This window comes from Fundulus heteroclitus, chromosome 16 (genome assembly GCF_011125445.2).
Source record: "Fundulus heteroclitus isolate FHET01 chromosome 16, MU-UCD_Fhet_4.1, whole genome shotgun sequence".
Lineage (NCBI taxonomy): Eukaryota > Metazoa > Chordata > Actinopteri > Cyprinodontiformes > Fundulidae > Fundulus > Fundulus heteroclitus.
In genome coordinates this window covers 5483755-5508332 of record NC_046376.1, presented here as the reverse complement: position 1 = coordinate 5508332, position 24578 = coordinate 5483755, and the positions used below count along the sequence as shown (strand labels likewise).

Here is a 24578-nt window from a genome sequence, read left to right as displayed (position 1 = left end):
AGTTAGGTTCTGAAAACAGGTCCTGGGTCAGAGACCCTTCACGTTCCTGAAAACACAAGCGTTTTTGTTTCTCTTGGCTGAGATCATCATTAAGCCAATTTCTGATCATTAAGTTTGAACAGAAAATCCAATTACAATGAGGTAAGAATTCCTCTCACGTTAAGCATTTCAGTCACAGATGGAAAACAACTATTTAGCTGAGCAATCATCATATTGCCTGAACCTTCCTCAGCACGTCTGAAAATTATACTGTATTTCATACCCACACATAATCAAATCTCATCATTTATGCGTTAGGAAATGCATGTTCTTTGTTTTTGATAAAGGTTGCTGTAAGGGCTGCAGTGTAGTAGGTTAGTAAGGACGTCTACATTACGAGGCAAAGATGATACTATTGGGAAGAAAGAAAAGTAACAAGAACGTTTCATGAAGACGGAAGCTAAGCACTGCTTACCAACCCAGCACGATGGCAGCCGTTACAAGAAAACACAAGGAAACCAGAGCGACGTGGAAGAGTGGGGAGTATTCATACAAGGTGACAAGAAGCGTTGCCATCACAGTCCATCGACGTATCTGAAAGGATCAACTGAGTGGGACTCTTAAAGGAAACACGGCAGGGGAATTTCTTCTTCTTCTTCTTCTTCTTCTTCTTCTTCTTCTTCTTCTTCTTTTATTGTGTTTTCTGGCAGTTTACATCCTGTGTGCATTACCGCCATCAACTGGACGGAGATGTAATTTAGAAATATATTTTCCTATACATCTTTATATCTTAATGAAACTAAATTATATCTATACTTACACACTCACACACACATACACACTAAATCCTCCCAGCTAATTCTATATCTTTTAAATATTTAATAAGTGCTTTAATTATTTTATCTGATTGATGCTTCCCTAATAAATCAGCCATTTTACTGGACTCCCCAATACCCTTTCCAGTTCTTTCCTCTCTTTTATATATTTTCTACAATAAATCAAAACATGTTCTACTCCTTCGATTTCTCCACAATAAGAACAATTACCTGTTGGATGTTTCCCTATTATTTTTAAACCAGTATTTAAACTAGTGTGCCATAACCTCAACCTGTTTATCTACATTTCCTCTCTTCTATTCATTATACTATTATATCTTATGACAATATCTTTCTGTATTTTATATAAATGTCTTTCTTTTTCTTTTAAATTCCATCTCTCCTGCCATATATTATTAATTTTATCTTTAATAATTACTTTTATTTCTGTTCTACTTAGCGGGACAACATATTCAATTTCTCTTGCCTTAACTGCTTCTTTAGCTAATTTATCTACTTTTTCATTACCTAAAATTCCTTCATGTGCTGGAACCCATGTGAATTGAATACTTATTTTCTGTTGCTTTATACCATATATTAAATAACTGACTTCATCTAGAAGATCTTGACGGCTTTCAGAATTTCCACTTTTAAAACTAGTCAGGCAAGACAATGAATCTGAACAGATAACTACATTTCTAGGCTTCACCTCCAGCACCCATTGTAATGCCAAAATAATTGCCAACATTGATAAATTATCTGTTGTTCTTCTTTTTATAGAAATATTTTCTTTCGGAATATATACTGCTACTCCTGTTTTACCATTTTCCTCTTTTGATGCATCTGTATATATTTGTGTCATATTTTTATACCTCATAACTAAATACTGCTGAATAGTTTGATACAAACCTCCACAGGACTGTTCTATTTGTTTGGTTTCTAAATTTACTGTTGACATTTCAAATAACCATGGAGCAATTTTAGATGTGATTACAGTTTTATAGTATGCTATATTATTTATCCCAGAACACTCTGCATAATAATTTCCTTCCCACCCAAAACTCCTTATGTGATGGCCATATTCCCAACATTCTCTGAATATCTGTTTAGTAGGGTGATTTTCCTTAGGTCCTTGTAAATTTAACCAGTAATTTATTGACAGTTTCATCCTCCTTAAGTCCAGTGGCATTTCTCCAGTAATCACCTGAAGAGCAGGAATTGGAGATGTTCTAAAAGCACCACAACATATTCTAAGCGCTTTAGCTTGGATTCTATGTAAATCTAATAACAAAGAATTTGCAGCTGATTTATAGACAATACATCCATAGTCCAACACAGATCGAATTAAAACATCATATATTCTTTTCAAAGATGTGCTAGTTGCCCCCAGTCATTCCCTGACAAACATTTTAAAATATTAATACCTTTTTTACATTTATCAATGATCTTCTGTATATGTATCTTAAATGAAAGTTTTTCATCAAACCATACGCCGAGGTACCTACGATATTTACCTGTTTCAATTTATGCCCATATAATGTAAGATCTACTGTTTGATTAACCCTTTTCCTTGAAAAGGGTTAAGATTGAATTGGAAAAAAAGAAAAAAGAGAGAGAACAAACAGTTAAAAGCTGAAATGACAACAGTCATTTCAATGCAATGCAATACTAGAGAACAGTAGACTGGAGAACAGTAGAACTCAGTAGAGTGAGATATATAAGCATAATTATAGAGGTAACACACAATTATTTATATATATATATATATATATATATATATATATATATATATATATATATATATATATATATATATATATATATATATATATATATATATATATATAATGTCCTTATCCCCACTCTTTCCCCAGTTGGTGGCAGTAATGCACCAAAAGTTGTTTGCTAACTGCCACCATAGCAGAAGAAGAAGGGGGACCAAGAGGAAAAAAAGAAAGGAAAAAACAGAAAAAGCCCTGTCCTCTCCGCACGAGAGGCCAGCGATGGCACTGCTTTACGGGTTAATATGGCGGCTTCTTTTAGCTGTAGTCCGCATCAAAAGAGCGACAATTTCATGGCTCCGAGTCTGCCTTCGAACATGGCGAGGCGGCTTCTGGCAGCGGACAGTGGCTGCGCTGCTCCTGCCGGTTCCTGTGTCTGAGTTCCCGGACCACCAGAAGAAGGCCAGTCCTGACCAGAATTCTGATAGTGACGATGTTCGTAGGGGCACTGGAAGCTGTCAGTCTCGTTGGATATCTGACGGGAATTCTCTGGAGAAAATACCGGTTCACATCGGCTTTGTAGTGGTGGAGGAAGAGCTCAGCTACAAGGACGTCGCCAACATGGTGGTGTGGTGTATGGCTGTCGGTGTTTCCTACGTCAGCGTCTACGATCATCACGGTAAAAACTTTAGTTTGGTAATAGTTTAGTTTATCATTAATTCTTGCTGCTTTGAGGCTTCTTTAAAAGTCAGTTACAGGTTAAACCTTTGGACCCAAAAGACGCTTTTAACGTATTATACCTGATCTGAACTGATTTCCCCTTTATCTTAGAACGAAAAGGCCCAGATTTAGAATATTTAAGGATTACAGTAGGCCTATACGAGTAATGTGATTTAGTTTGAGGGCGGGGAGGGTAGGCATGCTCAGTTACCTTTTCATACATCACGCAATAAAGGATCATGGAACTTCAATAATGGTGAAACAAATCCACGCAACGTTTCATGCAACTTCCTTTTAAAATTTTCAATATATTAAGAATAAAACTAAGTTTGTAAATGTTGAGGCCTCACGGTACCTCTAGATGTAAATTAATTTCAGATTTACAAAAGCTGAACAGGTGCAAAGACCATTTGAACTATTTGCTGTTTGACTCAGAATCAACTTTATTCACCAAGTTTGTGGATATAAACAAGGAATTTCATTTGGATTCCAACAGTCAAATTGTGTATAAAGGAGGCAGACAGGCAGAACAGATCAGCAAACCACAATCTATAACAGAAAAAACAAAAAAGATAAGAGCAAGGACAGTATGCACTGAAGATGATTTTTTTTTTTTGTTCTTTTTTACACATATAGGCGACATATCTGGGGGGGGGGTAGGCTGAGGGACTTTTTCTTGTGGGAGGGTGCACAGAGTTTCCTTCCACTTCACTTTTCATTAATATCAGTATGATAAGAATATCATGTCAGCTAGTGGGAGCGTTAAATGCATTCACTTTTTAACCTATAATATAGCATCAGCCTTGATCACAGTGGCTACTCCATGCTTGGAAAAATCCAGTGATCTAAGGTCCTCTGTGCTGGCTGGTTAGTGTGGAACCTCTACGTGCCCACATTTAATTCCCTGAAATCAGGCATTCATCCTCAGTCTCAACAGTAGTGACATGGGTAAACTTGCGTTTCCAGTCTCCAAAAGTCTTCAGTTGTCTTTCTTGTGCCTGCAGAATATTTTGAAGAACCTTCAAAAAGAGAAAGGAACTTTACACAAGATAATATGACTTTATTATTTCTAGTATTTTCTGAAAAAATACAACCATTGGCATTTAGATTCTGTATTTCAGTCAGCTGGTTATCAATGCCCTCCTCTGCGTTGTCCACCTCCAAGCTGTCTCCCTTTGGGCAGGCATTCATAACCTCTGGTAGACGTGGTTGGTGGTGGAACAAGAGGCAGTATGGAATGTACTTGGTTGAAGACTGATTAAAAAAAAACATATGGTTATCTCTTTTGTGCAAACTAAACACAAACATTTTTTTTTGTGTTTAGTTGTATAATTCCGTATACAACTGCAGGGAGGTGGAGGTCCTAGTTGTCATGGCTTACATTTAAGTAGTTCATCAGACCACGATTAATGTTTTGATTTGTCCTTTCATCCTAAAAGTAAATATCAATTTTTCAAATAAAAGAACCTGATTGAAAATATAAGCTCTTGCAAAACATACACAAGCAATACCCGTCCATTGGTCTGGGGTTGGTATGCACTGGATACAGCATGCTGGATGTTTGCAGTTTGAATATACTGTCATTCAACTGCAGGGAATAGGTAAATATCTTCAAATGACTGAAGTTTGCAACAATAACAGAAGAGAAGAAAATAACATTTCAACTGGTTCACAAACGGCTTCCCCTTAGATCAAAGAGGTTCAGCAACCACACATACACCCATGGTGTATAGATCAGTCATAGTAAGGACATAGTTATTTCCCAGAGAGGTTTCTGCCAGTGGCCTAATCAGGTATATCCCAAGAATCTCCCATGGTTGCTTGACCTGCAACACATTTAAAAACAGTAATAAACTAGAACTGCAAGCAGTTATTAACGGGTTCCAAGCCCACCCACGCCCCGCCCCCTTGAGCATTTTCCTGGACTTCAGTTCAGCGTTCAACACCGTCATCCTACAGCATCTGGTGGAAAAACTGGAACGCCTGGGCTTCAGCACACCCCTTCGCAACTGGCTTCTAGACTCCCTCACCTCCTGACCTCTGTCGGTCCAGGTCGGACAGAACACCTCTGATGTCATCACCCTCACCATGGGCTCCCCTCAGGGCTGCGTCCTGAGCCCCCTGCTGTTCACTCTGATGACACACGACTGCGTCCCCAGGTTCACCACCAATCACATCGTGAAGTTTGCAGACAACACGATGGTGGTGGGCCTGATCAGAGACGACAAAGACCGGTCCACCAGCTGGATGGGCCGATGCAGAGACAACGGCCTGATCCTGAACCTGGAGAATACGGATGAGGTCATCGTCGACTTCAGGAAGAACCGGCCTCACCACGCTCCACTGCCCATCAACAGCTCAGCTGTGGAGGTGGTCAGCAGCACCAAATTCCTGGGGGTGCATATCACAGACAATCTCAGCTGGTCTGAGCCCACCTGCCCCCGGCCATCCTCACGACCTTCTACAGAAGCACCATAGAGAGCATTCTGACCAGCTGTCTCTCTGTGTGGTGTTCCTCTGACTGGAGGAATGTGAGGAGAGTGGTGAGGACAGCAGAAGGGATAATCGGGGCTCCTCTCCCCTCCATTAAGGACATTTCATCCCAGTGCTACATGTCCCGAGCTCATAACATCATCAGAGACCCCTCACACCCCCACCATGGACTGTTCTCCCTGCTGCCCACTGGGAAAAGGTTCTGCAGCATCCGCTGCAGGTCCACCAGGTTCTGCAACAGCTTTTTCCCCGTTGCTATCAGACTGTTGAACTCCAAACAGCAACAATAAAAGTGCATATGTACACACACACACACACACACACACACACACACACACACACACGGGTATAAGTGGTTTAGCCCGTCTTTTTCCCCAAACAGGCCCGGAGATGGTTTAGATGGACTACCCTTTCCCAAGTACCTAGAGCAATGGGAGGTGGCTTACAACACTGCAAAAAATCTGAAAAAAATTTAGCTCGCCTTTTCTCAGATAGGAGCTACACAGCCTTTTTTACAGCAACCTGGCAACATGGTGACTTATCTGGACATCAACAAATTTATGAGAACAAAACAAAGGAATGTGAGGACTTTAAAGGGACAACTACGTCATATTTAAAACCCCACTTATTAGCATAAATACACAACCTGACAGCACAAAGCATTAACAGAACAGTAATTTTATTTGCAAAATATGTAAAATGAGTACGTCAATTACTGTTCCTGACAAAAAGATGAAAAGAAAAAAAGAAAACTAAATAAAATAAAAAGTAAAATTAAAGTGCCTCAAGAAAAAAATACAAAAATAATTAAAAATTACCCTTCAGGGCCCATACCATTATTGGTTATTCTGAATATAATTACTACAATGTCAAAGCAAAATTCTTCAACGTCTTCCAAATATTTGTTATCCTGGGGAAACGAAACAAAATTTTTCCACATTAGAACAATCTGTTTAAGAGTAAGTTAACAGCTTCAAAAATTTTACATTACGTAACACATTTTACATTCTGTGCTTATCTTAGCACAACAAACTGAAATATAAATGACCATTAAGGCCCAGGGTGTTATAGACAAAATAAAAACAGTATTTGTCTAAAAGGTGACATAACTAAAATTGTTCTTAGAACAAAAGAGTAAATAATTGGTTACTTCACGTCAGATTTGTAGCTTTTTGCTCTGTGCCTGCCTCTTAGCAGTTAGTCCCCTGTTTCTCACAAAGTCCCTGATAGTTTGTGCTGTTCTTTGAGCCAGCACAGAACCTTCAACCAACTTACAGTGATTACACTCATTTTTAGTGACCTTTAAATAACAGCAGAAACCTCAGCACTTGACCGTGGTTTTTTTGGTTGTCTTCTGGCTGTGCCTCATGAGTTCTCTGCAAATAAATAAATAAAAAGGAAAACCAATAAAACAGTTAATTAAAACAGACAAAACAGAACACCTTTACACAGTATAACAACTCCTCTACAAAGTTAAGAAAAATTCTGGGATCATGAAAATAAGGAAGCGGCAGTGTGTAGGAATAAACTCCAGACATATGCAGACAATAGAGTAAAAAACTAGTAGTAGATTAGTTGCAGGCTTTCCTATTAGTAAGTAACCCAACCACATTCTAATAGATGGCATAGAGAAGTCATAACCCATGTAAAGGTAGCCTTATTGCCATTAAAACCTGAAAAGAAATTAACAGATGACTTGGGGAAAAAACAATCAGGAAAGAAATAAGTGAAAATATAGATTGAAAAAAATGACAACTAATCATAAGGAGCAGGGGGGCATACACTCAGATGAAATGTAAACAATCTCAAACTGGTGTCATGTGACAAAGCATGGTTGAAGAACTACAACCTACAAATAATAATTTCTTTTATTTTGATAATTGGATGCTGCTAAGTAGAAGCTGTACACGCAGTCAATTAAGTGGTCACTCTCTGTTGCAGCAAGCATCACCCTCTCCCTTTGGTTCTTCACTAGATTGGCCCATCTCAAGCATATGGTAAATAGTTCCAAGTCATTTAGATTGCTAAGTTTTTAAGCAGGAACATTGACTTTAAGCACCTGCCAATGGGACTGAGAACTAGGTTCCGCGAGGGTCACATCAGAATCCAGATTTTCATGTCCCTCAAAATGATTGTGAAAAACTTTAAAGTACTACTGGGGTCAATACATTGTTAAAAGACCTAGTGGCAGCCTAGTGAGAGACTTACAGATCTCTTTAAATTTCCAATTGCCAACATACTGCTCTTTTTATTTATTATGCCATGAAAATGAATGAGGTTTCAAGTGCCTGAAGCAAAAAAGCCCCACAACCTGATGCTCTACCCACAGCTTTCTTCTATCCACAACTTTAAGAAGGTTTTGCCTGTCATAGCTACTGATTTGACTCAGATAATAAACACGTCCCTTCTGTCAGGTGTTTTCCACCTATTCCTTAAAAATGCAAACTACTACTCCAGAACTACAAGCCCATCTCAAACCTCCCAGAGAAAATAGTTTAAATGTTTGTTCTAGAGTATTGAGTTCAGGGAAACTAGTCTAAAAGACTAATTCTGATGATTGAAATGAATGGCAAAAAATGTTTACACTGTAAAATATTACAGTTTCCCCAGGACTGAGCAGAGTGAAATCTGATTCTGTTGTGAAATGTAATAAAATCATATAAAATCCTCATATTTTCCCTTTCATTTTCAAGAAATTTTAATCCCTATTCTCCAAATTTGATCCTAGTTGCTGAGTCCACATTTATTATGGGTCAAACAAATATTTCTAAGTTCACCAAAGCTCACACAGATATTGTTATCAATTCAATAACGCAACGTCTCCATATACACTATGGTCATCCTAAATCACATTGGGGCAGATAACCATAAAACACACACACACACACACACACACACACACACACACACAAACTCAGTTTTCCATTTGGAAGCCATCATCTGAGACTGTCCTTACAAACCATCGTCCATATAAACCACATGACACCCAGGTCCACACACAGACACACTCAAGTTGAACAGCTTGGCGGACTGACATTTAGCTGAATCTTAAACATAGAAATACCTCTGCATTGTTGGGGAGTACAGCAATCACAGGATCTGTTTCATTTGGGATGCTGTCTTCCATCTGTTCTGGGGCATTTTCAGCTTTGACCTGAAACAGATAATGAATACAAGTCAACACCATACTTAGCTTGACCTAATCATTGAGATATTTTAAATTATAGTTTTCTTGACTTGTGTCAGGATCTTGTCATTAAAGCTTTTAAGAAGAAATGTTTTTACACACTTTCATTTGGTCTGTTTGATACCATTTCATAATCTCAAGCCAACTGTGATGTGGATGCGGTATTGAATTTTTTAACATAAAGATGGGTTGAGAGTATAAAGTTGTATAGTTGTAAAATCTTATTATTAAATCATGTCTTGTTTAAGCATTTTGATTAGATTTATTCATTTTTTTAGTACCTTGTAACTCCATGGCCAGTCTGAGTCTCCATAATTATAGGTAATCTCTTCTCCCTTATTAATTTCTTGAGTTGCAAACAAACACAAATGTGGCTTCCCTTGCACAGTCAGGCACTTCATTTTGGCATCTGGGCTGATATGGTAATTATTTACAAGCCTTCCAAGAGAGCCATCTTCTTTTGCTGCATCAACACTACAAATACATAACATTAGGAATTATTTAATATCCAGCAGTATAGATGGTATACTTCCCAAGAGTCTGGCATCCATCATGTTTAGCATGTTGACATATGTCCTTTAATTCTAAATAGACTTATGATTCAAACATACTCACCACCAAAGTTTTCCATTAAAGACAAATTCAAACATGAACACTTTAAGGTTGTCATGGTAAACTCTTCGTCTCCTCTCACATTCCTCTTTACTGATTAGTTCACCTCGATACTCCAACAGAAAGTCTCCTTTCTGAAAAGAGGTTGTGGCAAAAATACCACGGCCTAATTAAGAAAACATATTAACAAAAAAAAAAAACAATGTATTAAGGTATAATTGTAATTAAAGCACTTAAAAACAATCACCATACCTTTAAAGGCATTGATGTACTTGACGTCAAGACCCACTCTGTCCTTTCTGGTATCAATATAATATTTGGTATCTTCCTTTGGATTTATGCATCTTCGCCTCTGCATGTTTTACTGGCAAGTATAAAATGTTTAACAGTAAAATAAACTTTTAATAATTACAGAATTTATTTTAACAGCAATGAATTAAATTATAGATGTGGAAACATATTATACACACAGACCAGATACACACCCCTGATAGCTACAGCACTAACAGGCTACTTCCTTCTGATTAGAGAGAGAGAAAAAAAGAAGAAACCTCATGTGATGGTTGGAGCCTCACAAACTCACCCTTTACAAGAAGCTTCATCTTATTTTTTTATTAAAACCCTCATAATCTCTTCCCTGTCCCTATGACCTATTTGCGCTGAACACTGACAAACGTCATGACTGCATCTGTATTGGTCCTCCAGCTTCAACATGTTTATGCCTGTAATGCACCTTCACATTGGACTTAATCCCTGCCAGCGCCTCAACATAAACTAAATACACAGTTCTGCTTCTTATTAAAATGAAAAGAAAAATCTAGTGGAAGAAACCGCATTAACTGGTGATAATTGCATGTCAACCTTTTTCAGTACACTTCTTAAAAGTCAGCGGTGAATCAGCCTGTTGCTAATTAATACCTTTATCCACAGGTTATTTTACTAAGGTTAAATCATTTTCACACAAACATTTACTTTATGTTGATCTCCTGCAGCTTGCTCCTCAACACGGACAAAAGGCAATTGAGCTAAACGAGCTTAACAAGCTGGGCGTCACCTCTTCGAAATTCAGCATTGCTCCTACGGTGCAATCAGCTAACACAAAACAAGCAGCTTGTCGATGTCGTTGTTCAGTATAAAGAGGAGAACCTTAAAACCCATCACCTACCGTATCTTTCCCCCAAAGTATTCTCACTTGGTCACACACACACAGCTTATATTTCCTCCAGCCATCACACAAAGTTAGCAGGCCTCTCCTAGCCAAGCTAGCTTCTTACTTTAGAACACGTCAACTATACTGCTTCAAGTACGTTTTTTGAGAAAAAAAAACATTCATATTTAAAACTAATGGATAAAAATATGCAAAATTGTTTAAGGTTTAATGTGAACTAAATTAAAATATAAAATAGCTCTCATTTTACACAAAATATGTTCTTACTTTTTCTTATATTTACTTTACTTTTTTAGTTTTAAATAACTTCCTCCAAGCAATGATTATTTTTAATTTACCATCAAAGCTTACCTGTGCACAGTTATTCCACCAGGAGATGTATTTTAGGATCTGCTGCTTCAAATCGAAAAAACCCAGCTTCCCACTGGCTATGGTAATGAGGCCCTCCCACAGATTTCTTCCAGCCAATCAGATGACAACTGCTAAAAAGCGCGCGTAGTGTATGAAAATTGTGTATAAAATTGCAATTCATACACTGAAAGCAGGGGCGCTGTTTTATACTGTGGAATACGCTAAAACCAGATCACCTGATTTAAAAGGACTAATAAATAAAACAAGAAAACAAGCTCTTCATTCACTGAAATCTATAAATCCATGGTCCAAATAATGCAAATACTGGCATAGCTCCTTTATGACTTGAGATTTCTAAAGAAAAATGTTGTTTAGATACTGAAAATTGAAAATACACTCCTTGATTTACGAGGACATTGGCATTGTCCCTGTAATACCCTTAGATACGCAAGTACGTATTTAGGTCAAATGGCAGGCTAAACCACACAGACACACACACACACACACACACACACACATATATATATATATATATATATATATATATATATATATATATATATATATATATATATATTAGTGCTGTCAGTTAAACGCGTTATTAACGGCGTTAACGTAAACCCATTTTAACGCCGACAATTTTTTTGTCGCCGTTAATCGCGCGTCAAATGGATGTTTTTCCCCCCGCCGTGCTCTCCGGACTGTGTTTCTTTTACCCTCGGCGCTTTCCGTAGTTTCAAGAGAGCTAAAGACTGTAGCAAAGCGGACCCACGCTGCGCTCACTGTTGCCAACAGTGTTCTGAAAAGTGCTTGAAAAATAACAAAATTAAAATATGGACTGAAATTATAAGAGGTAAGACAGCGATAATTACTCATGTTTTGTTTTTGTAATGAAATGTGCGTAATGTGTGTTATATTTTTAGAATGTGTCACAAATGCAGAAATCCATCATAACTCATAAACTGTTACCAATCAAATGACAAATAATTTAGTTTTAGTTTTTTTCATCAAAGAATCAAGGTTTTTTCCATGTCTCTTGGTGAATTGATTTGGCTCAATCAGTCTCCTTCAGCACTTTGCAATGAGTCTACTCTGTAGAGTGTATATATTTGTTAATCTGACTCTGATGACGTCAGTGCCTCACCAGCTATGATATATATATATATATATATATATATATATATATATATATATATATATATATATATATATATATATATATATATAAAAAAGTACTTCATCACTCTCTGCTTCGTACAGAGCACCAGTCGTCGCCATCTTGGAAAATAGTGCGCCGTGACAAACAGAGCGTTGAAACTTGCTCAACTGCGGGTTCGCCGAGTGACGTCAAAAAATGCGAGGTGACAGTACTATTCTTGACCAAGATGGATTCCTCCACATAAACATGATTAAATGAAAATTATTCATAATTAAAAAAACGTATAATTTTTTGCACAGTATGTAGTAGTTTTATATTTAAAGTACTTTCAGCAGTTTGAATTCTGATTTTGACCGGACTTCTCCTTTAAATGAGGATTTAGATGCATACAGATTATTAATGAAACTACGTCAAAAAGATAATAAAAATAAACTGCAGCTACAATATGGACTGGACAGCAGGTTCTTACTGAGGGAGACCAATGGTGATTCTGAAAGAGCTTTAATTAAGTTTTATTTTTATTTTAACACAGAGTGGAGCGTGATGTGAAGCAACATTGTAGAAGCAAGTCGTATTAGAAACAGCTGAGAAAGTCCTCCTGTCTGTGGATCTATGGACTCATTTTACTCCAACCCAAAACACCTACCAGACAGCTACAGCAGCCAAGATTACCTTCAACAATATTTAACTTCACACAATATTTTAATAACATTTGCTAAATAAAAATGTTCATATTTAAAAGCAAGTTGTTTTTTCTGCTAAACTTTGAGTCATTTTATTAAACTTTTTAAAAATTTAACATCCCATCCTTCATCGATTTTCTAAACCCAGTTTTCCGTACAGGTGTGACAGGTGTGACGTCAAGCCGTATCCAGTGTTTCCCGCAGGAATTTGCTTAGGCGAGGCAGTGAGTTGTCGGCCGGAACAAGTTTTGCGTGGATGACTGGCGGAGGGGGGGATGGCTCGATGCAGACGCCGACTGTGAAGTTGACCTGCTTCTCGCTTTAAAGTATCCATGTATTTTTCCCTGTTTTTTTCCTGCCATTCACTATATGCATGTGAGAAATCAACAACAAAAAAACGTGTTTTAACGTCATCAAGGTATTTTTATATATATTTTTTGGAATGTTGGAGAGGCGCTAGCGTCAGTTTGGCGAGGCGACCGTCTCGCCAAGATAGTGCTGCGGAAAACACTGCGTATCTGATGGAGAAACCACTGATCTCTATTTATTCACTGGATGCTTATTGGCCGTATATAATACAGGTCGCTGTGAAGCCACCAGCCGCCATATTGGTACTCCCTAATTTCCTCCAGTAACTAGGGAATATGTGCGCTAGAGCATCGAACAATGAAGATTTTTCTCATGTTCAGGGGGGGTGGGCTTAAGACTTTTAAAATGTGAAATGTCAAATACTTTTATGTTATGTACTAAAACTATCAAGTATTTTTCGGGCAAATCAGCAATCCAGTGAATAAATAAAGATCAGTGGGGGAAACTCACACGACGCTGTGTGACGTGTGCGAGGTAGGGCTTGGCCATATATATATATATATATATATATATATATATATATATATATATATATATGGCCAAGCCCCCGCGGACCAACCCGCGAGTTGGTCCGCGCAAAACGTGTCCCCCTCACCGCCTCGCCTAAGCAAATTCCTGCGGGAAATACTGCTCTGTGTTTTTTTTTTTTTTAACCCTCGACACTTTCCATAGTTCCAAGAATGCTAGAGACTGTAGCAAAATTGTTGGCAAATCCGATTAGTGAGTCACGTAGCTTGTTATAATCTCAGGTAGCCTCAGTGTGCACGTGCAATGTTGCTCACAGATGTCAAGTGAATGCTCAGGGAGTTTGTGTGTTTGCTCAGACATGAAAAATTTATGGGGAACATTGGTTCTAAATATGTTTAGTTATGTTTAGTTTATTCTTGTGTGAGAAGACCGCACTTGTGTTTTCAGTCAGTAATTAATACAGGTGGCACAATAAATTGCTAAAATATAATGACTCCTCTTTTAAAATTCAGCATATTGTAAAAAATAAAATGTAAAACCTCATGTTATCGAAAGACCCTGTTGAAATAAGAGAACTCCAGCTTTTAGAAAAACCTCTTTTGTGTGAGTGAGAGAGAAAGCGTTCTTACTGAAATTTGTTTCCAACTGTGAGCGACATCCCTTGTCCTCATTCATGGGGATTTTCATGGCAATACTTCTTTAGATTTTAAAAGATATGACGATATAAAAATTATGTGCACCTCTCTCCTTTCTGTCAAAACCAACACTGAGGCCTAGTCCACACGTATCCGGATATCTTATGTGGTTATGCCTTTTATCCACACGTGAACAGCGTTTTACATCCCTAAAAACGAATGATTCTGAAAACTGTGGCGAAAGTGTAGATTTCTAAAAGCTTGTTTATTGAGCCTGCATGTGTACATGACAAGACAGAGTTTAAGGGTGCAGCTCATAACAGTGCTCACGTCAGATGTTTGGCCATTATTATAGACTTGGCCATACATCCATCCATCCATCCATTTTCTAACCCGCTTAGTCCCTCATGGGGTCACGGGGGTTGCTGGTGCCTATCTCCAGCGTTCACTGGGCGAGAGGCAGGGCTCGGCCATACAGTGGAGTAAAAAATGCCGTCAGAGAGGTAGTGATTTGATGATGTGATTGACTGGTAACATTTGTCTAATCAATGTTAAACTGGACAAATTCACTAACCACCTGGCTTCGTGTGTAGAAGGTCTGAAATCGCATTAAAAAGCCTTCGGAGGCTAGGAGGCGCCAAAGAGTCACAGAGGAGGCGCGAGAAGACAGAAGAAGACAGCGCTGCAGCTCAACTCTGAAACTATGCAGCGATATTTGTGCCTTCTGTTTGAGCGCGCAGGAACCAGTCCGAGCACGCAGTGAGACAACGCTCAACTCTGGAAAAACTCTTCTCAACCCACTGTCCTCGCACTCGATTCCATCTCTGCTCGCGCCCACCTGCTCGTTCCACGCTCAACACCAGCTGTGCGCTCACTTGGCTGTTTTTGCGTTCGCGACTTCAAAAACTGTCCACTCCACCAGCCAATCACAGACAGGTTTCTTTCCATCTATTCAGAGTACGGCTTGCAAATACCGCATTCAGATGGATTAAATCAAAATGCTGCAGCTTCTGGCAGAAATAACTAAACATGACGGTGGAATTGAAGGAAAATAGAAAACGTTTAATATTTTAGCCTAAAATATTTAGTCTAGACTAAAATATTAGAGTTAATAAGTGAGGTGTGAAAAATGTTTTGGTCTCTTTTCTTTCCAGCTTCTGGGAGGTGATGCAAAAGTTTATTCTAATCAAAATCATCATCATTGTCATCATTATTTAAAGAGCACTTTAACACAAGGCAAAACAAAGTGCCAAACATCAGAAATACATCAGATAAGAGATAAGATCTAATGAAATGCTTGGTTGTTAAAATAGCAATAGGTTTAAATTGTGTATGATTTGCCTAAAAAGTAAATCGGAATATGGAATGTGTTGATGTCTGTTAAATTCAGGTTTTCCTTTTTATTAATATTATTTCAGTCAGGGCGTGCTAGTGGAGTAGCGGGTAGCGCAACCTATGTTTGGAGGCCTTTAGTCCTTTACGCGGACGACCCGGGATCGAATCCGACCCATGGTCCTTTGCCGCATGTCTCTCCCCCTCTTCCACCTCCTTCCTGTCAGTCCACTGCCAATAAAAGCGAGCCACTTAGAGCCGCAAAAAAAAAATGAAATATAAAAAATGAAATAAAAAAATATTTCATTATTTCACAAACTCACGTCTCCTGTTGACGTAAGTTCAGTTTGACATCGCCGTCTGTTTAGTTCAGTTTGTCTGCTGTTGAAATGTTCATGATTTTGCTCTTATGACAATTCAATTTTAAAACTAGGCCGTCTGTCCGTGATGTCAGTAAAAGTAGCCTGTAAATGGAAATATTTGGATGGAAAGTTTATGAATAGGCCATTTTTATGAATGTACTTTGTTACAATAATTTTTTTTTGAAACACAGCATTCCAGGAACACAAAAGAAAGATGCATTTACTGCAGGGATCTGTGTGGGGTAGGTTTGTGGTGGGGGTGTGGGGGGGGGGGGGGGGGTGTGGTTGTCTTTACCTATTCCAAGGGGAGGCTCACATTCAGTGAGTTTGAAAACCCCTGACCTAGAGCAATCCTGAAGATATTATCTGGAAGGGGAAGATGTGACTATAAACCGAGCAAAAATGGTGACACTGGAGGGAATATTGTGGGTTAAAAATATTTTTTGCTTGGGGAAAAAAAACTCTTATCACACTAACAGCCATGTTAGCAAACGTGTTGCTTTAAAGAACATTTCGGAGAAACCGTAGTAGCAACATAACAACATACCATCTTTACTTTTGACGAGAGGACAGACTTATCACTTCCTGTTTGCGGTAAGGCGTATTGTCACTTCCTGTTTTCACGGTGTGAACGACGGTCTGTTGCTCCAGACTCCAGACTCTTTTGCTTTTCTCTTTAATCTCTTTGCTGTAACATCTGTTTTTAACACATAAGCACTTTTAAAACATTCTCTGTAACTGCACATCGGGCTTTGGAACTCCTCGTGTTTCACACAGTTTTTTTTTTTTGGCGTGGTAAAAGAGCACTAGCCTAGCTTTAGCCTAGCCTAACTTTAGCTCCACAATGGCTTCCCCCCTTACTCTCTCTTCCGCGTCTCCTTCTCTAAGTCTCCCCCTATCTCCTGCTCTCTGTGTCAGATGTTTAGTTATTCCTCTGCCTCCTTTAGTGAAAATGGTACTTGTAACAAATGTAGTGTTTTTGTAGCTTTGGAGGCGAGGGTATCAGAATTGGAGACCCGGCTCCGTGCTATGGAAAAAACAGCTGATAGCCGCCCCTTTGCTAGCGTGGAGCCACATAGAGTAACTTTATGTAGTGGTCCTCCAGAAGCACCCGAGCAGCCGGTTAACCAGGCCTGTCTGGGTGATGGTTCGTAGGAAGCAAAGCTCTAGATTTCAGCCCTCAGGTCACCACCAACCCGTCTGCGTTTCTAACAAATTTTCCCCACTCAGCGACACACCCGCTGAGAAGCCGACCCTGATTATTGGGGGCTCAATAGTCAGAAATGTGGCACTAGAGACACCAGGGACCATAGTTAAATGCCTGAAAGGGGCCAGAACGGGCAACATAGAATCTTACCTGAAACTGCTAGCTAAGGATAAGCGTAAATACAGTAAGATTGTTATTTACGTTGGCGGTAATGACACCCGGTCACGCCGATCAGAGGTCACTAAAGTTAGTGTTGCTTCGGTGTGTTAGTTTGCTAAAATAATGACGGACTCCGTAATTTTCTCTGGTCCCCTGCCTGATATGACCAGTGATGACATGTTTAGCTGCATGTCATCATTCAACCGCTGATTGTCTAGGTGGTGTCCTGAAAATGACTTGGGCTACACTGATAACTGACGAACTTTCTGGGGAAAACCTGAGAGACGGCATTCATCCCACTTTGGATGGTGCAGCTCTTCTTTCTAGGAATCTGGCCGGATTTATTAGTTCTCCTAAATGCTGAAAACCCAGGGTCCAGACCAGGAAGCAGAGCCGTAGTTTAACACACCTCTCTGCAGCTTCTGTACTGTTACCCATCCATTATCCTATTGAGACGGTGTCTTTCCCACGGCCAAAACTTAACAGATCAAAAACTGATCTAAAAGAAACAAATCATAAAAATCTAATAAAAATCAATATGGCTCACCTTGAGTCAAAAAATAAAACAACTAAATGTGGTCTATTAAATATAAGGTCCCTCCCTCCAAAGACTTTGTTAGTTAATGAATTAATTTCTGATAAACAGACTGATTTATTTAGTCTCACAGAAATCTGGCTACAAGAGGACAACGTTAGTATAAATGAGTCAACTCCCTCCAATTATTCAAATTTCCACATTCCCAGATCTGTGGGAAGAGGAGGAGGAGTGGCAACCATCTTTCAGTCTGATTTTTTTAATTAGTCCCAGGCCAATTAATAACTACAGTTCTTTTGAACATTTAACCCTCAGTTTCCCTCATCCAAACTGCAAAGTAATAAAACCTCTTTTGTTTGTTGTTTTGTATGGTCCACCAGGCCCTTACTCTCAGTTTTTGGATCAGTTGTCAGACTTCTTATCTGATTTGGTGACAAACACTGACAAGGTTATTATAGTGGGTGATTTTAACATTCATGTTAACACAGAATTGATAACCTTAGCGTAGCCTTTAAAACTATCCTAGATTCAATTGGTTTTGCTCAAAATGTGCAAAAACCGACGCACTGTTGGCTCCATACTTTAGACCTTGCGCTGACATATGGCATTGATTGTGAAGAATTAACAATATTTCCTCACAACCCTGTCCTATCTGATCATTTTTAATAACATTTGAGTTTAATCTAACTGAGTTCTCCACCCCAAAAGAGGGTTCCATTATAGTAGATCTTTATCGCTGCATCAAACTTTAAAGAGTCTGTCCTCCTCTTAATATCGTCAGTATTGCAGAAATACCCTGCAGATAGCAGCAAGGTTGTTTTTTCCCATTCACAAATAGATGTCTTTGTTAACAGTGCGACTTCGTCATTGCATTCTGCATTAGACAATGTAGCTCCCTTGAAAAAGAAGGTGATTATTCACAGGAAGCTGGCTCCCTTGTTTAATTCAGAGCTGCGTTCCTTGAAGCACAATGTTAGGAAATTGGAGAGAAAATGGCGCTCTACACACCAAGAGGAATCCTACCTAATCTTGAGGGACAGTCTATTGTTGTATAATTGTTAAGTTAGAGTAGCATATTTTTCATCATTAATTGAGAACAAAAATAATCCTAGATTTCTCTTCAGTACAGTTGCCAAACTTACAGAGTCATAGCTCCATTGATCCATCCATTCCCTTAGCTCTTAGCAGTAATGATTTTATGGGATTCTTTATAAATAAAATTGATTCCATTAAAAATAAAATAATTGGCATCCTCCCAAACATGATTACCTCGTCCTGAGTAAGTGAGGCAGTGAATTTCTCCAATGTAAGATCAATAAAGCCTATCTTATCTTATTGGATGAATCTTTAGAACCTGCGCAGTGTCTAAACTGTTTAGACGCAGCAGAGCTTTCTGAGCTATCTAAAATTTTAGCTTCATCTAAACCTACCTGTATGTTAGACCCGATCCCAACCAAGTTGCTTAAAGAGATATTCTCTCTGATCAGTGGCACTATTTTAGGCATGATTAATCTATCCTTAGTAAATGGATACGTACCACAGGCTTTTAAAGTAGCTGTTAATAAACCTTTACTTAAGAAACTTTCTCTTGATCAAGATGAGTTGGTAAATTACAGACCTATATCTAATCTTCTTTTCTTATCTAAAATTCTTGAGAAAGTAGTTGCTAATCAACTTGAACTTGAACTTAAATTATGACAAGACAGAAGTTGTAATCTTTGGACCAGCGTCCTCAAAAAATAAACTTCTTAATCAATCACTTAATCTGGATGACATTAACTTGGCCTCTGGTAATAAAGTAAAAATTCTTGGTGTTATTTTCCACCAAGACATGTCATTTAAATCCCATATTAAACAGGTTTCCAGAGTTTCCTTCTTTCACCTCAGGAATATCGCCAAAATTAGAAACATTCGGTCCAGGAGCGATGCTGAAAAACTAGTCCATGCATTTGTTGCTTCAAGGCTGGACTATTGTAATTCTTTACTATCAGGAACTCCACAAAATGCAGTTCAAAGTCTTCAGCTGATCCAAAATGCTGCAGCAAGAGTAAGTTACTGATCAACATCAACAAGACGGATCATATTTCTCCAATTTTAGCTTCACTTCATTGGCTTCCTGTTAAATCAAGAATAGAATTTAAAATTCTCCTTCTCATGTATAAAGCCCTTAATAATCAAGCTCCATCATATATCAGAGCTCTGATTACCCCATATGTTCCTAACAGAGCACTTCGCTCTCAGGCTGCAGGTCTGCTGGTGGTTCCTAGAGTCTCTAAAAGTAGAATGGGAGGCAGATCCTTTAGCTATCAGGCTCCTCTCCTGTGGAACCAACTCCCGGTTTTGGTCCGTGAGGCAGACACCCTGTCTACTTTTAAGACTAATCTTAAAACTTTCCTTTTTGACAAAACTTATAGTTAGAGTGGCTCATACCCTGAGCTATCTCTATAGTTGTGCTGCTATAGGCTTAGGCTGCTGGAGGACTTCAGGGCCTATTTTTCTCACTCTACTGAGTTCTACTGTTCTCCAGTCTACTGTACTCCAGTTTTGCATTGCATTGCATTGAAATGACTGCTGTCATTTCAGCTTTTAACTTTTTGCTCTCTCTCTCTCTTTTCTTCATAGTAGGTACACCTGGTCTGACGTCCTGTTAACTGTGACATCATCCAAGGAATACAGATCACCAGCTATTACCATCTAATGTAGAACAGATTACTGGATCAATGTATGCTTCTGTGCTTTTTGTCTGTCTTGTTGTGTCTCTGCTCTGTCCTCTGTAACCCCAGTCGGTCAAGGCAGATGACCGTTCATACAGAGCCTGGTTCTGCTGGAGGTTTTCCTTCCTGTTAAAGGGGAGTTTTTCTTTCCACTGTCGCTTCATGCTTGCTCAGTATGAGGGATTGCAGCAAAGCCATGGACAATGCAGACGACTCTTCCTGTGGCTCTACGCTTCTCCAAGAGTGAATGCTGCTTGTCGGGACTTTGAAGTAATCAACTGGTTCCCTTATATAGGACATTTTTGACCAATCTGTATAATATGATTGAATTTGACTTTGTAAAGTGCCTCGAGATGACATGTTTCATGAATTGGCGCTATATAAATAAAATTTAATTGAATTGAAATTATCTACAAACTGAAAGTTGATCCGTGTTTCTAGATGAACGTATGACGATACAGCGAAGGCTCAAATTTTGTGGATTTGATGACTTCTTCCTCCCATGATTCCATTCATTCCTATGGGATTTATGGCTGTTGTTTTTCACTAATTACATCGCCATGGTAACTTGAAATGGCAATAAAAGTAATAGGGCTCATCTTGAAAATGAGACACGCATTTTGAGACCTATATTGTGGGAGTGCAACCTACGGTGAGGGCTGCGTTAATGACCAAAGATTAATATTGAAAGAAACCAGGTTAGAGGTAATATGTGCCGCAATGCACTGCATACATTCATTGGCAGTGCAGTCATCAAGTCTGGATGGAGCCATTGGGGACAGGCAAGAAAGGGAAGCTCACGTTTTAATGCGCTCCAGGGGGCTTTTGCCGAGCTTAGGAATGTGATAGAGCTCGTTCTGCCCCCAGGAATTTATGGGGAAGCCCTCAAAAGTGCCGTCTTTTCAAAAACAGAACACCCAACTCGTAGACGACATGAGCTGGGTGAATGAGCTGAATCAGCACTTTGTGAGGTTGGACTGCTGATCAAACCAGCGACCATTTGTGTGCGGGACAAGGTGGGTCTCTTGCTTTCCTGCAGCAGCAGCAGCGGAAAAGCAGTGGAAAAAGTGTAGGAAGGGACAGCTGAATCAGCACAGTGCAAATATCTAATATCCAACCAATAAAAATAATTTCAGTGTGGTCAAAAGTCTGGAGTTTTGCGCTTTAAAATTTCTTGTCCTTTAAAGTCCTTCTTGTTCTTGCTAGGGCAAAAACATGCTTATTAAGGCCTAAATTTGAACACTGAGGCAAAGTTTGGAGCAGATTAGACAGTCTTGTCTCCACTCTCTGATTCTGTCGCATCTCCATACCTGTGCTGGCAGAGAGAAGCTCTGTCATCTAGTGCCCATATTCACAAAGACTAAATATGATATATGTATTTATTTATAATCATTTTACTTTTTTGTCATTTAACGTTTCTTGCAATGTTCTGTGTTAATGTCAACTGTAATGCTTACCGTATTTTTCGGGGCACTTAAAATCCATAAATTTTCTCAAAAGTTGGTGGTGTCATATAATCCGTTGCACCTCATATATGATTACTGTACTTGTACTTACTGGCTGATTTTATGTGGTACAATGCACAAAAATTTGTCAAAATGTGGAAGGACTTTGATAAGCAACGAACCTGCTCTGCTTAATGGATAATCATAGCATTACGGTAAACTGTGTCACTACCTGATCGGCCCCGTAACAGGACCCCTGAGCAGTCTACAAAATTACCTGACTGTAATGTCTAAACTAGTATAGCATTCATGTAAGGCAGCCCACGCCCGGAGAAAGAGACCATAAAGTTTTAAAGCTATAGGGACACTTTCAAATTTCCTGAAAAGAAAACAGCGTCTCGCTTGGTATTGTCTGAATTCCAGCTGCCGAAGATCAGCACTTCTGCTCGGCCCCCACCTTTCCTCTCTCGCCAAGAGGCCAATCACGTGAGGGCTATTCCATTATGTGGAGCAGTACTGCTGTAAGTAGAGGGTGAGTTTGTTGGGTTGTCTTGTAAAATTATCTATGAGGGTCAGGTGAAAATAAAGCTTCTGGTTACAGTTTAAAGATGTAGGGGACAACAAAGCAGAAAGCAAAGCTCCTTCACTTTAATGAAAATAACTTTAAGAGCAGGTTCCACTACAAAAAAAAAAATTCATATAGTCTTTATTGTCACCTTAGCGAAATTTCTCTTTGGCTACTCCAGTTCAGAGTACACATAATGAAGGCAAACAGGCAATGAACAAGTGTTTGGTGTTTTTTTTTTTCTTTCATTGTAGCGTTCAAGAGAGATTAAAAATAAAAGGATGATTCAAAAGTTGTATGAACTAGTTGCCCTTCATGAGTCACAGGAAACATAATGATGTAATAAGGTGTTTATTGTACAATGATGATTTTAGTCTTCATTTACAGAAATGTGCATTTAGATATTCTGAGATGATAGTGTGCAGGTAGGCAAAACAATGGAGGTGTTTATGTATGATGGGCTAGTAACAGTGGGGGGATTTTAAAACGGACTGCCGATTTCCATCATGGGGCGATTGCCCTCACAGCTTTTGGTAAGAAGCTGTTTCTAAGTTTATTTGTTTTGGCTTTGAGGCCTCTCAAGCAAGATTGTGGCCAGGGTCCTGCAGCGGCCGAGGCACTTCAGTTTCTCTTGTTTTCGTGTTTCTACTCGCGTTATCACCACTCCAAGCTCTAATACAATAGAGGAGAGAGGAGCTGTTGGAACTGCGAGCCAACTTGAAAGTTCAGAAACCGTACCGACCGTGGAATCTGGACTTTCTTCACCTCGACCTACAACGGACAATAAAAGCTCCACTGTACCCCCCCCCCCCCCTCACCCAGAGGCCCAGGAATCTGGGTAAGTGAAGAAGGAGACGGCGAGGCTGTCATGCAGGCCTGCTGACCCAGTTAAAAGCTAATCCATACAGACCAACACTCCCGAGCCTGACTCTGCCCAACGTAAGATTCCTCACCAACAAACTTGATGAGATCCGGTTAAGAATCGCTGCATGTTGGATGCTGTGTAGTGACAGCAGGAACTATGGCGACAGTTCCTTCAGCTTTGTTTCAGCTGAACAAGAAAATTAGTCTGAAGAGGACCCAGATGAACTGGTTCTGAAGAGAAACGGCACTAGATCAATAATATGGCAGTTGTTTGGATTTGACAAGAAGGATGTCGAACAAAATGCAGTAATTACCAAAACTTGCCATAAAACCATTGCCACAGAAGGTAGCAGTACCACAAATTTGTTCCACCACTTAAAAAGTCATACAGTGCAAAATTAAGACTGTTGTAAACTCCGCCCGTCGACTCCTCCCCCCCACACACCGAAAAAACCTTTAAATGAACCAGCCGTAAAACAGTTGACACTGGCGACTGCTTTTGCTAAATCCATCCAATATAACAGAAAAAAAGGTTTGTTTAAAATTTCGCAGCACCTAAAAAGCAATTAATTTATTTTTGAGATGCTCTGAATATGTAGCTGCGACTGGTCAGTTGATTTTATAGTCACAATACATGCTTTTGTTTTTGGGATTGTCACATTTTTAATTATACACATTTTTATGTCTTAAGCACAAAAGAGCAACTTTTATTTCAGGTTTATTTTGTGTCAGATTTTTCCTTGGTGTTCCTTTTGGCTGCTGGGATGTTCTGTTTTTAAGGTCCAGTGTTGACAACTAAAGAGCTCTAATGTGACAATATCATAATTTGTGAAAAGCTTCTATGTGTAGCTGTGGTTAAAAATGGCTCAAATAAAACACTTTAAAATCATTTTTATTTTGCAATCAATTTTTCACACCAACAAAATTGACACGTTAATTTGAGATATACCAATGCAACTTTAGGCACTATGTGGCTAAAACATTTGTTTTTCAAGGTTATTTGAGCATATTGTGATATATATCGTGTATCATGAT

General features: G+C 39.0%; 2 protein-coding genes and 1 long non-coding RNA gene across 9 annotated transcripts in view; 1 reads left to right on the top strand and 2 right to left on the bottom strand.

Annotated features, from left to right (window-relative positions):
• Positions 1 to 653, bottom strand: part of cgrrf1 (cell growth regulator with ring finger domain 1) — a 75233-nt gene extending 74580 nt beyond the window's left edge. For 4 of the 5 annotated variants that reach the window (XM_036148772.1, XM_036148775.1, XM_036148771.1 and 1 more), the window contains exon 1: positions 455 to 653. In XM_036148772.1, coding sequence (XP_036004665.1) covers positions 455 to 555 — 101 coding nt within the window. In that variant the 5' untranslated portion in view covers positions 556 to 653. The remainder of the gene's footprint in view (positions 1 to 454) is intronic. The other variant, XM_036148774.1, reaches the window with a different exon arrangement.
• A 2034-nt stretch (positions 654 to 2687) lies between these two features.
• Positions 2688 to 24578, top strand: part of nus1 (NUS1 dehydrodolichyl diphosphate synthase subunit) — an 81337-nt gene continuing 59446 nt past the window's right edge. Inside the window, exon 1 of one of the 3 annotated variants that reach the window (XM_036148778.1) lies at positions 2688 to 3194. In XM_036148778.1, the coding sequence (XP_036004671.1) occupies positions 2798 to 3194 (397 nt within the window). In that variant the 5' untranslated portion in view covers positions 2688 to 2797. The remainder of the gene's footprint in view (positions 3195 to 24578) is intronic. The other 2 variants (XM_036148779.1, XM_036148777.1) reach the window with 2 other exon arrangements.
• On the bottom strand, positions 7028 to 10206 carry LOC118566497. Its single transcript, XR_004933076.1, has 3 exons — positions 9780 to 10206; positions 8793 to 9693; positions 7028 to 7104 (listed from the first exon to the last, which is right to left on the bottom strand). It is a non-coding gene; the product is annotated as an uncharacterized LOC118566497 (long non-coding RNA).